The sequence below is a fragment of the Pecten maximus genome, chromosome 17, assembly GCF_902652985.1.
Source record: "Pecten maximus chromosome 17, xPecMax1.1, whole genome shotgun sequence".
Lineage (NCBI taxonomy): Eukaryota > Metazoa > Mollusca > Bivalvia > Pectinida > Pectinidae > Pecten > Pecten maximus.
This window is the reverse complement of record NC_047031.1, coordinates 31,559,308-31,573,600: the sequence shown is the minus strand read 5'-3', so window position 1 is coordinate 31,573,600 and position 14,293 is coordinate 31,559,308. Positions and strand designations below refer to the sequence as shown.

Genomic DNA, 14,293 nt, shown 5'->3' with positions numbered 1-14,293 from the left:
TATTCTGAACGCGTCATCATTCAAATGAATTCATTTGTGACATACAGGTTAACGAAGGGTACTAAAATCCACCACATCAACTTTATTTGAATAAAAAGCATTAAGTGATCAATAGATGATATAATCTTGCTTGTTTTAAACAATGTTAAAAGAATTTCTATTGACTCAAAAATGGATATCATCCAAAAACGAAAAAAAAAATGACGTCGCTGTTTGTAACGTCCCTTTTGATTGGCCGATACATCATCGTAATAATTTCTAAGAGAAAATAATCAATAAATAAAAGCAGGGCCTGTGACGAGTAGAGTACATTGTTGCGATTTCATTTCAAAATGATTCCTGTCATATCTTAGTAACTTAGAAGATATTGAGCAAGTAACACATCATCATCAACAAATGGAAACTTATTAGAATGTTATTGATTAAGACTCGAAACTTATTGAACATTGTAACATTTATTCAATTGCGAAACAATTTGTATCAACATATATTGATAACGCTTGATGGACTGGATGGAAGCGAGCGAGTGGTGCTATGGTGAAAGGGAACTGAAGTACCCAGATTAAACCATGGATTTTGACGTCCGATCGGGGAGTCGAACCCCGGCCGCCTAGGTGAAAGGCAAGTATGTTACTACTTTGACCCCCGGTCACTCAAGCATGAAGAATTTATACCAAATAGTTCATATATAAACGTTAGGAAACAATACTTACGAAAATTTGTAATAATCCTTGGTCAAAATACACTTTTCGTGTTTGATATGTGACTGTAACCCAATCGTGTTAGAATATGCTTACTGAAACAGAAGCGTGAACGATGCTTATGTAAATGAATTTCCTATAAAAGCGACTGAGAATACACATCTGTTAACGAAATTGTTATTCTAACCCAAATTTAATATAAAAAAATGAATAACAATTACAAAATTGAAAGCATTAACAAACAGCTTAGTTGTAAGTTAAACTGAAAACCAAAATATCGAGATAAGTGGCTTACTTATAAAACAAAGCGTCGATAATGATTCTGATAAATATCTGCCTGAAAAATAGATATTGATGAATATTCCTGCCATGTGACCGCAACATATGTTATAATATCTCACAAATATCAACCGACCGGTGAAGTTGGTACGGACACACTTCACTGCCTGCTTACTTTCTGTGATTGTACGACGGATGATTGATATGTTGTGAGCCTAGTATTGAAGGAGATACGCAAGAATATTTTTTCAAGTCCTACTATTCTCTGATTATATAGGGCCGTGTACCCATGGACTGGTCACTCGTCAGCTGAAAGGCCATAAAAGCGGATATGGTAGCAACACTAGGGAAAGATTCCCCTTCATAGGCTACAGTGAAAAGGTGGGTGGCGGAATTTAAGCGCAGCCGACAGAGCCTTAGAATGACCCCGTCAAGGAAGGCCTGTCAATGTTACGACACCAGAAATGGTCAATAAAGTTCATGATATTGTTATGACTGACAGACGAGTCACAGAAAGATATATAGCCAGTAGAGTTGGCATTTCACAGGAAAGAGAACATTCCATTCTGACTGAGGATATTGCAATGAGAAAGCTTTCGGCCCGATGGGTACCGAGACTTCTGCCAGGTGATCAAAAGCACACCAAACGCACAATATCGCTTGAACATCTTAACCTTTTAGAGGAAGATCCTGCCAACTTTCGTCAGAGATTTGTCACTATGGATGAACGATGGTCCATCATTTTACCCCAGAGGTCAACCAACAATCGAAACAATGGAAACACACTGACTCTCTCCTGCCAAAGAAGGCAAAGATTGTTCCCTCAGCTGGGAAGGTTATGGCCTCAGGTTTCTGGGAAACAGATGGTATTGTACTGATAGATGATCTCTAAACGGATCAAGCTATCAATGGCACAATGGTACGGGAAAATATTAAACTTAAGCGCCGCAGAAAGCTCACTAAAGGTGTGTTATTCCATCAGGACAATGCTCCTGTTCACAAGACCGTCATTGCTATGGCTGTCATTCAGGATTGTGGCTTTAAATTGATTGAGCATCCGCTTATTTACCTGATCTCACTGAATCAGACTTTCATTTATTTCCACAATTGAAAACAGCTATTTCAGGCACCCACTTTCAGTCCGATAATCACGTCATACATGCAGTTGATAACCCTAACTCTGACCCTAACATGCAGTGGATGACGTTCTGAACAGCCAAGAAAAGGAGTTCAATAAAAGTGGCATTGAAGCCCTTTAACACCGCTTGCAAAAGTGTGTAGATAGTGAAGGGGGTTATGTTGAAAAATAATGCAAGATGTCCGGCAAAATTCAAATCCTTCAATATGAGGCTCGCAACTTATCAATCAACTCTCGTGGATACCTGCTGGGCAAAAAAATAATTATATAAAATAATGATTTTTTTTTCAATTCATGTTATTCATGCCACTATTATACATGTAAGGAGATATTTCTAGCCGTGCTGTTTTTAAATCCAGTTATGCGATATGTTATACTTAAGCACCCAAGTGTCATACTTAGGTTTCCTGAAATATACGAATATATGCAACGTAATAAAGGTGTTGTATTCTTACATAATAGCAATGCTATTTCTTTAAAACTTAAATGTACAATATCATTGAAATATTTGTCAAAAAGCATTAAGTATAAATTAACAATATTACGTGACCGACCAATTTGACTGGTTACTGTAGTTGACCGTAGTGGAAGATGACCATTGTGGGAGATGACGAAGGCGGTCGTAGTTGACCATAGCTAAACACATGAAGTAAGTATTAAACGAAGATAACCATAGTTCAACGTAATTATAAGATTATAGATTGAACTCCAAAAATCTCACAGAAACTGTGACTGTTGTTTGAATGTAGTTGACAATACTTGACAATAATTTACCATATTGATTAGCTTGATTACCGTATTTGACCGTATTCAACACCACACAACCATTGATACTATGGAAATTCCAATGGCCAGGTAAGGTCAACCGGGGAACTTTTCGAACTGTCGAACTTTCTGCACTCTTGTTGATTACGGTGAACTACAGTCAAACGAACCACGGTCATTCAGGTGTGTGACCGTAGGATGTGACCGCGGCGTAAGAACCAATTACTAAACACTATCTAATTGGTTATATTCGCGTTGGGAGGAAGGGGAGGGCTATTTTGTTATATAAATATTGTGCAAAAATAAATATTCAGCAATATACCGTAAGTTATGAATTGTAAATACTATAGTGAAACCACGTGTAGCGTCACCACATATAACATACATATACAATAATGGTCACTGACATATCACATAGTATGCTTACCAAGCAGCGCGGGCGCAGCACAAACAGCAATACAATATATATCACAATAGGTGGAACTTCAAACACAGTGTTCACAGGTTGGCGTTGATCTCAAGACTGGCTTGACTCGCGCGCTCTCACCGGAAGCTCGAAGACACCCGAGACTTCCCGAATGCCCACGGCATTCCGGCAAGGAGGACAATTACTGTTGGCTCAGTCCTGTTTCACCACACTCCTCCCCGTTCTAAAGTCCCTCCTACTCCGTTAAAAGTATAAATAATAGGAACATCAGTCTCCTGTCCGGGAACATGTCCAAGAGGCTGAGCACCATATATATAATACATATTTACAGTCCAGGTCTCGGCTCATCAGTGGTGACGGCATGAGACCTGAATGGATCCCCTGATGGCAAGTTGGATAATCTACTCTCTACAACCCGTACAGGGCTGTAGCGTTGCTGGTGGCAAGCTCCAGGATTTCCGGGGTCCTAGCATCCAGGTGGGCGGCTACAATGGCGGCTGTCTCTCCGATGTAAGCTGGAGTGCTGATTCTGGTCTTTCCGGGTGGGAAGTACGGAGAGTCAGTCTCCAGGAGTAACCTGTCCCTAGGGATCGCTCGGAGACCCTCAATCTGGGGGTCGTCGAACCGTCTGACTGCGGCTGTGACTCCAAAATATGTGACCGTGACCTTGGTTGACCAGCAGACCTGGGCTCGGATTTTTTAGACTCCAGGTGGCGCAGTAATGAGCGAATATCAGCTTGGACACTTTCCATCCGTTCGTCCAGGCTGTCTATCCGTTTGTCGACATTCAAGTCTCTCTTTGGCTTCTCCAAATGACAGGAACGTCGACTCTGGCGCGCTTTGGGTGCTGACTCTGGTTCACCATCACTGCTCGAGTCAGTGTCACGGGACACCAAAACTTCGCGAACTTCGCGTTTGGCACTTGATTTGTCAAAGATCGTTTGATGATTGAACTTAAAACTTTTTATTTTGTCCAACACCAATTCGACCGAATCACAACTCAAGTTCACAGCGTATTGTCCGGCCTCTTTATCTATGCAGCCATGGCAGATCCTCTTCATAGCCTGCCGCTGCATAAACTCCTCGGGAAGATCAGGGTACGCTCGTATTGCCAACTGCATCACCCTGTCCGCCCAATCCTCAATAGACTCCCCGACCTTCTGACTGGACGTCGCTAGTTGGTCTTGCGCTGTATCTGGTAACAGCATACCACCAAAACGCTTTTCCAGCTTTTGAAGCAAATCGTGGAAGCCTATCCCATCATGCCTCTGGACTGTGTTGGCGTAGTAGTCACTAGCCTTTCCTTCTAAACTCCAGCAGAGATTGTCCCTCATTTCATTGACAGTCCAGTTTTTCACTTCAGCATACCTCATGAATTTGTGCTTGAAGCCCACCCAGTTGTCCTTCCCGTTAAACTTTAACCCCTTGGGTGGGGTGTCATTTCGTCGGTCGTTGCCTGCCGCTGGTTGTCGTTGCCTAAGTTGCAGTGGGGGCTGAACTTGAGGTGGCACTATTTGGCCTTGCGGTGGCATCTATGGCGGACCTTGACCCTGGGGTGGCATCATAGGTGGAACGTGACCTTGATGAGGCATCTGAGGTGGCATCTGAGGTGGCACATGACCTTGAGGTGGCATCTGAGGTGGCACATGACCTTGAGGTGGCATCTGAGGTGGCACATGACCTTGAGCTGGCATCTGAGGTGGCACATGACCTTGAGCTGGCATCTGAGGTGGCACATGACCTTGAGCTGGCACATGACCTTGATCAGGTGTCTGACCTTGGAATGGCATGTGGCTCTGAAGTGGCAGGTAACCAGGATGTGGCATGTTAGGGTAACCAGGTGGTGGCGGTATGGGGTAATATGGATACGGTGGGTAACCATACTGCTGGCCGTGGTAATTCCCATAAGGAGACATGGGCTGATAACCCTGGGGGTACCCTGGTGGTGTCTGTGGCATATATGGTGACGGTATTCCACCATACGCGCCATTAGGCATGCCATAGTGATTTGGGGGGTACACACCAGATAGGGCTTGACTATATTGCCCTGGTGACATATATCCCGGAGTCTGACCATAGTTGCTGGGATAACCTGACATAGCTGTTGGTGTCATAACGGTGGACATAGACATTACAGGATGACTCGCAGGTGTGAATGTACTCAATGCTACTGCAGGAGACAACGTATCTGGAGGTGCGAATACCTGGGTCCTAGGGGTTTGTGGCAAAGTAGGCAGTTGGTACTGACCCGGTAGCTGAGCTCCAGGTGCCCTAGATTTAGGTTTAAAACCTGGATCCATGCTGGGTGGCTCCTGTTTAGCATGACCTCTGACCTCTACATCCTGATTCTTGTTATGTACAAGACTTCCCACGTTGGCCAACATTTTGGACATATCATCTTTTGTGTCCTCCGTGAGTGAAGGCTGACTGTCCAAACTTTTATCGAGCTGAACTTTGTTGTCCTCACCCCCCATATTTGAAAAATCAAATTCTGGATTTGGCTCAAAATCAACAAAGTCCATTAACTCATGGGCCTTTACATGTCTTATAGACTCAAATGTTTTCTCTGTGATATTTCCCCTTTCATCCTAGCCTCTATTATTGATGAAGCTGTCCTGTCTCCCACCCCACTTAAAGTTTTAAGCTCCTTTGCTGTTGCAAAGTTTACTTTGACTAGAGTACTAGTATTGTCCATAGTGTAAGCAGTGGCCATGACAACAATTAACTATCGTGTTATTCACAGAGAATTAAACAGTTTAGAACCAGGGAACACACGAAAATATCAAGGCAACAATGAACAATACTCAACGACTCGTTGTTGTCGAGTAAAGTAGGTATTATCAGCAAATATCCAACGACTATGTAACGTTGTCAACAATTGACAATCACATACGCTGAAAAAATTCACCGACAATTCTTAACATACAATGTATATAAATACTCAAGAACCTAATAACAGTGAAACTTCTTCGAAAATGCACATGCCAAGCAATGACAAATACAACGTCGAAAATTCACTGTCACTGTTATAATAATATGTGCAGACGACAAGTTCCACACACAGAAAAATACAACAAATTATATATAACGCCTGTCAAGATATTGAGTCTTGGATACTTATCACTGTTTAACAATAACATAACAGTGAAATATTTATGAAACAATAATAAATGGCAGTATACTACATGTAAATTATCAGCGACACAAAAATTCCAAAATGGCGACGACTTGCACGTGCTTTTCAAACTTTACAAAAAATATGCCCAGTTCGAAAATTTGCCGACGACGCCAATATAGTGAAACCACGTGTAGCGTCACCACATATAACATACATATACAATAATGGTCACTGACATATCACATAGTATGCTTACCAAGCAGCGCGGGCGCAGCACAAACAGCAATACAATATATATCACAATAGGTGGAACTTCAAACACAGTGTTCACAGGTTGGCGTTGATCTCAAGACTGGCTTGACTCGCGCGCTCTCACCGGAAGCTCGAAGACACTCGAGACTTCCCGAATGCCCACGGCATTCCGGCAAGGAGGACAATTACTGTTGGCTCAGTCCTGTTTCACCACAATACTAACTTGCATGCATGAAGTAAATGATATTAAGGAGGCGGTGTTCTAGTGAGTTCCAATTAAAACTTCTCAAAATCTTGCAATTTATTATTAAAAATTGTATCGAAGAATTGGAGCAGCATGCACCCAGTAAATTAACATTTCAAGTTACCGACTTACACTGTATATATACATATTATAATAAAGGTTTAACATCCGGCCTTCATGGAAAATAATGATAAATTCATGTATGATTTACTATTGAATTTCTCGGTTAAATGAAGTAAATTAAATAAAAAAAATCATCATAGCCAGTGAAGGAAATAAGATTAAATGTCGAAATGCCAGTATAGCACTCGTGATATTTGAACAAAAAGGGAATATATAGCAGTCTTGAAAATGAAAAAAAGGTGCAAACCTAGTCCTGCATTGTCATGTGACGATTTGTCATTTCAGGATATATTTGTACACCTAAGTAAACAAAACCGTAAAAAGTTAAAACAAAGATGTACGTGTACAAATCAGGTAAGATAATTAAAGTTAAAAAAACTACAACATTGCGGTGATGGTTTATACGAAATTATCAACAAATGAAAAGGCATAGCTCTTCTCACTAGGTGTGAAGGGGGTAAACTTATTTCACTTTACTCATTAAGATAAGAATTGATCATCAAAGAAGATAATAGATGGAGTTTGACCAACTTGACATTTCAGTATATAATTGTTATTTTGACTTTCGGAGGGCAAACATTTAACCTCGGCCTTGACAATTGACACTGAAAGTTACAGAGTGAAAGACTTAATATGTTATTACAATGTAAACATCGACATGAAAGGATGAAAATAGATTTCTAGCTGGTGATGTAGCTAGAATTATATACATCAAAACATCAAAGTATGTTTTCTTTTTAAGAAACTTCAGAATAAGTTGCTAAAAATATTCAGTTTTACGAAAAAATGATCGATCATACATGAATTTTAAACATGAAAATCGCTAATGAACACTTATTCTAGGATAACTGGAATGATTTTCGCTTCACCAGCGACGCAGTCGCGAGGAGAATGACATTACTTTTCTAGCGGTGGCGGCAACGCCGTCAACATTTCAACTTAGAGTTTTGCTAACAAATTTTAAGCCAACTTGAATCAAGCTTGGTATATAGTTGGATAACATATTTGACATTTCAACACATTTTCCTGTTAGTATCATCCGGAATTTAACGTCAAGTTGCAGTGGAAACTAGGGATGCTTGGAATCAGACCGTTATTTTTTTGTGTAGCGTTGTCCCTTTAAAAATATCAATAAATATATATATAAATATATAAATGTTATTTTAACCTTAAAATGTTTGCATTGTAGTATGGACATCTCAGCACACTATACAGATTACATGAACTTTATTTTGTTATTTTTTTTTTCTATAATTTTTAATTAAAACCCTTAGATCTTAGAAATTTCTTTTCCAATATTTTTACAATTCAATTAAAAGTCAAATTGGAAATAATTCTATAATATAATAAACCGATTTCCTCTCCCTTTTCAGGTGATGTGATGTTATTTAGGTAAAACAATGACACGTTTAAGTGATAGGTTTTTTGTTTGTCAATAAGTTGATATTTACCCATATCTTTTATGTATACAAGCTGTTTCCTACTATCAGGCAGAGGGTAGATTTTGGAACAATACTGAGATTGTAGTGAAAAGAATACCGACATAGCGGAACAGACGAGACATATGATTACACGTGTAATTCTGGTGACGATGATCCAATCGGTCGAGTTAACACAGTTTGACTTTTGTTGTGATTTGATAAAGAAAAGAGAGTGGACATGCATATCGATTTTTATCTTAACAGTAAGCCTGAGACGGTCATCATTTTACTATTTAAGAATGTCGTGAATTGTTTTGAATTCGTGACTCCGATATATCAGAGAGGGACATCGATCATCCACACAATCAGAGAGAGAGATAAGAGTGACCTTTGACCTTTCCATTGATAACGATAGCCATTTTAAGCCAATATGGCCTTTCTAGGAGAGACATGCTCCATATATTCAGGTAAATTTAGTCATATATTTTTCTTGGGATTTTTTACCTAAATATGCGTTGCGTGGTCGTATGCAGACTATGTTTTTCACAACCGGTAGATGTATACTGGGAACGTAAACCAATGGAACAACGTTTACAACCATTGGTTTATCACAATGGCGGTCCGTGACACAGATAAGAACCTAGGTCTATTTATGATATATATTGGTTATTATAATACAATATATAATTTGACGTCATGTGTCTTTTAATTGCTTCTTACTCTGAATTTAGTTTGAAAGGTGAGGATGTTTTTCATAGAGAATTTACATAATTTAAAAACATTTCGGCTCTTTTGTATCAAATTGAATTTGTTCGAAAATTTTATAATATTCCATGTGACGTTTGTATAATCCTTATATAAATTTAACGTGATGAATTTACACATACATATATATATGTATATATCATCTATACACCATATTATAATAAATAACTGTCGTTAATTGGCTATCTAGTATAACAGAAAAACCTAATATACAAGAAAAAAACTATTCTATATTGTATTTTATTACAACGTTTCGTATAATATTTTCTTGAACATTAGCCTAAATGTGATGTACATCCAATGAGATTTATACAAGTAGTTCAAGTTCATTTTAATCCGTGTACCTATCAGCCCGTAAGTGAAAATAACATGATTATACATAAATACTCAACAGTGCAATTACATAGAAAAGAAGAGTGATCAACATGATATTGTAAGCACATCCTAAAAAACGTACATCTCAATAATTTAACATAATGATATGCAACTACTAATTTTTTCTGTACTTTTTCTTAAGGCTAAATGAATAAATTTACCAGTGTAGCATATTTTTACACTTTCATCCACGTTCAGTTAATTGAGATATACAGGTAGCATATTTTACACTTTTAATCTTCGTTTAGTGAATTGAAATACACCGGTGGCATATTTAACACTTTTATCCACGTTCAGTTAATTGAGATATACCGGTAGCATATTTTACACTTTTAATCTTCGTTTAGTGAATTGAAATACACCGGTGGCATATTTAACACTTTTATCCACATTTAGTTAATTGAGATATACGTGTGGCATATTGTGCATTTTTAACCACGTTAGGTTAATTGAGATATACGTGTGACATACATTACACTTTTATCCATGTTTAGTTAATTGGGATATACAGATTGCATAACAGATAAGTTGTGTTGGAAATCCTACCAGATTCAACATAAGATATGAACTAAACAAATATCAAATTCATTTGATATCTTGTTTTTTAAGCCTCTATATTTCAGTTTACAGGTTTAAAGAGGCTTACCCGCAGACGGACCGGTAAACGGCACATCTCCGATCACTAAATAAACTTCAGTACACGTTTCTATGTGACAAAATTAGAGGCTTTCCGACTTTATTTCTTGAAAACAATTACAGAATATGTATTTAAAAGACGTTTTAAAACTCAACCTGAGAGGGAAATGTATGGAATATAACGGCAAATCTTCTTTGTAAATCGCCGCTGCCTTTGAAGTTATCACTGTGCGGCACTGTGCACGTGCTTGTTTCTTTGATGTGTCAATCAAATTAGACTCCACTTTATAGCGGGGACTTATTGCGGGTTGCGATTAAATAAATAATATTTAAAAATGAGGTTTTAATATCACTTTTCAGCGTTCTATAAGGAAAATAAAATGAAAAACTCAACAATTCAAACAATCTGTCATGTGTAAAAAATCTTTTTCTATTAGCCATTTTTTTGGATCTCTCTGCGGGCAAGCCTCTTTAAACTTTATCAAGCTTCGTTATCTCCTCAGGCTTTATCCTCATTTGAATTCCTTCAAATCTGCTCAGTTATGACACTATTGTCACAGTTATTGTGTTTGGTTGTTTGCTGAATTTACCGCCCCCGTGAACAACCAGTGTCATTTTGAGAATGGGTCTCTTTGTAGTAGTTAGTGACTACATCGCTGAACAACAAACGTGAGGCGCGTGGTATGGCATTCAGAACAATTAGGGTGAAGTGTCCTGTCACAGTACACAAGCACTAACCGACTTAGCTGGCCTGGCCCATTTTATGGTCACCTCCTACTACTGATTTGGGCCCTTAGCTTCACTGACGAAATCTAGAAGGACGAAACAGCTGTATGATTAATTCAATTAATTTCTACTGCCTCCCTTGAAGGTCCTTCGTATACCCTTCAAATAAAAATAGCAATGCCATACATTATTAGGTAAAGTGCGTTTGATAAACTAGATTTATGTTTTAAAGGACGCTATATAAATTGATCATACTTAGGATTTATCTAAATTCTGATACTGCACCTGGAAGAAATATCCTGATTTGTTATATTATGTGTGTAAGTAAGAAAAGGTAGTTTTAATATTGTTTGTGATTGGTCAATGTTGTAAACTATATTGTAAATACTGTTTGTGATTGGTCAATGTTGTGAATTATATTGTAAATACTGTTTGTGATTGGTCAATGTTGTGAACTATATTGTAAATGCTGTTTGTGATTGGTCAATGTTGTGAATTATATTGTAAATGCTATTTGTGATTGGTCAATGTTGTGAACTATATTGTAAATGCTGTTTGTGATTGGTCAATGTTGTGAACTATATTGTAAATGCTGTTTGTGATTGGTCAATGTTGTGAACTACAAATGTATATTGTAAATGCTGTTTGTGATTGGTCAACGTTGTGAACTATATTGTAAATGCTGTTTGTGATTGGTCAATGTTGTGAACTATATTGTAAATGCTGTTTGTGATTGGTCAATGTTGTGAACTGTAAACTAGTGTAAGACGATTTAATGTTACATCATAACCTGAAAAAGACGTATATATTATCAGAGTGCTTTGTCGCTCGATAATATTATCTATCAAGCATTTGTTTGAGATTGAAGAAATCCTACCGGTTGGAAGTCTTGCCTTAAAAATCTGTTAAGTTAACCGTCATGAATTGATTTTAAAATGTCGAAATGGTAAATAATGCATTGTCGTCGTACATATGTAATGCATTTGTAATATAAAGTCTAGATATAATAACGATAAGTAATTGTTTCTGTGATATATGACATGTAGTAATATATATAAAAACACAGAATAAACTTTTAATAATTCCGAGATAACTAACCACCCAACATATCTTAGTTCGAGATAACTAACCACCCAACATATCTTAGTTCGAGATAACTAATCACCAAACATATCTTAGTTCGAGATAACTAACCACCCAACATATCTTAGTTCGAGATAACTAACCACCCAAAATATCTTAGTTCGAGATAACTAACCACCCAACATATCTTAGTTCGAGATAACTAACCACCAAACATATCTTACTTCGAGATATATAACCACCTAACATTATTCAGTTTGAGATAACTAATCAATATTTTAGTCGAAGATGTCTAATCACCCATCATGTTTTAGTTCGAGATAACTTTTCACTCAATATATCTTAGTTCGAGAAAATTAATAACCTAGCATAACTTGGTTCGATGTGACTAATCACCCAACATATTGCAGTTCGAGTTAACTAATCACCCAACATATCTTAGTTCGAGATAACAAAGACTATCCTACACTGTTTATTTTGCAGGCCGAATTCTGCTATTGTCACTGGTTATATTGCAGTATGCGTACAGAGCCAACGGAGGTAGGTAACCAAATTAGAATGACCTTTACGAGGTAATAAAATTCATATACCATTCGCCTCAAGGTAAGGTCATTGAGTGCACAACTGGTAGTTAAAATTTGTAATAAATTCGCTTGATACTTTGACATCAGTTGAGAAAATGTTAAAAATAATAAACCATAGGAAAATTTGGTGTCAACATAATTAAGAACAACCTAAAACGTATTCGTGCAAATATTGGATAGTTACTAACAGAACTAACCGTAGAATACAATACAAAGAAAGTACAATTACCGCGAAAAACGCTGAAATAAATGTGCCACTTAATGTCTACATTTACAGTAATACGTTGGGCTATATAAAGATGTCTATTGACATTTTGGCGATTTCTAACGAGAACTGATGTTGCGAACTATCTGAGGTTTGACTATGTTAGCGTTTTCTGCAAGGTCATTGAAAATATTTTTAATACCTACGTCACATTATGAACAAAATAAAGTGTGATTTTGGGATTCTATCGAAACTGAAATATATTTCCAAACGTATAATATCGACCACTTTACGAGCTATATTTTAAAGATATTTCAAAATTCAACTTTACCAACTATATGATATTATTCAGATTATATTGACGTTATTGTATATATTTACGGTTTTGGTATATATTGACGTTATTGGATATATTGACGTTATTTTATATATTGACGTTACGGTTTAGATTCACGTTATTGTATATATTTACGTTATTGTATATATTTACGTTATTGTATATATTGACGTTATTGTATATATTGACGTAGTTGTATATATTGACGTTATTGCGTATATTGACGTTACGGTATATATTGACGTTATTGTATATATTGACGTTATTGTATATATTAACGTTATTGTATATATTAACGTTATTGTATATATTGACGTTATTGTATATATTGATGTTATTGTATATATTGACGTTATTGTAGATATTAACATTATGGTATATATTGACGTTATTGTATACATTGACGTTATGGTGTATATTAACGTTATTGTATATATTGACGTTATTGTATATATTGACGTTATTGTATATATTGACGTTATTGTATATATTGACGTTATTGTATATATTGACGTTATTGTATATATTGACGTTATTGTATATATTTACGGTTTGGTATATATTGACGTTATTGTATATATTGACGTTATTGTATATATTGACGTTATTGTATATATTGACGTTATTGTATATATTAATGTTAATATATATATTGACGTTATTGTATATATTTACGTTATTGTATATATTTACGTTATTGTATATATTTACGTTATTGTATATATTGACGTTATTGTATATATTGACGTTATTGTATATATTAATGTTAATATATATATTGACGTTATTGTATATATTTACGTTATTGTATATATTGACGTTATTGTACATATTGACGTTATTATATATATTGACGTAATTGTATATATTGACGTTATTGTATATATTTACGTTATTGTATATATTGACGTTATTGTATATATTGACGTTATTGTATATATTTACGTTATTGTATATATTGACGTTATTGTACATATTGACGTTATTATATATATTGACGTAATTGTATATATTGACGTTATTGTATATATTGACGTTATTGTATATATTAATGTTATTGTATATATTGACGTTATTGTATATATTGACGTTATTGTATATATTAACGTTATGG

General features: G+C 36.4%; 2 protein-coding genes across 4 annotated transcripts in view; one reads left to right on the top strand and one right to left on the bottom strand.

The window, feature by feature from the left end:
- Positions 1-4,842: 4,842 nt before the first annotated feature.
- LOC117315324 (calcium-binding protein P-like) lies at positions 4,843-5,832 on the bottom strand. The gene has a single exon (XM_033869472.1). The coding sequence runs from the start codon at positions 5,830-5,832 to the stop codon at positions 4,843-4,845; it is 990 nt and encodes a 329-aa protein (XP_033725363.1).
- Positions 5,833-8,861: 3,029 nt separating this feature from the next.
- LOC117315645 overlaps positions 8,862-14,293 on the top strand; it is a 36,301-nt gene continuing 30,869 nt past the window's right edge. For all 3 annotated transcript variants that reach the window (XM_033869930.1, XM_033869931.1, XM_033869929.1), the window contains exons 1-2: positions 8,862-8,935; positions 12,537-12,593. In XM_033869930.1, the coding sequence (XP_033725821.1) occupies positions 8,899-8,935; positions 12,537-12,593 (94 nt within the window). In that variant the 5' untranslated portion in view covers positions 8,862-8,898. The remainder of the gene's footprint in view (positions 8,936-12,536; positions 12,594-14,293) is intronic.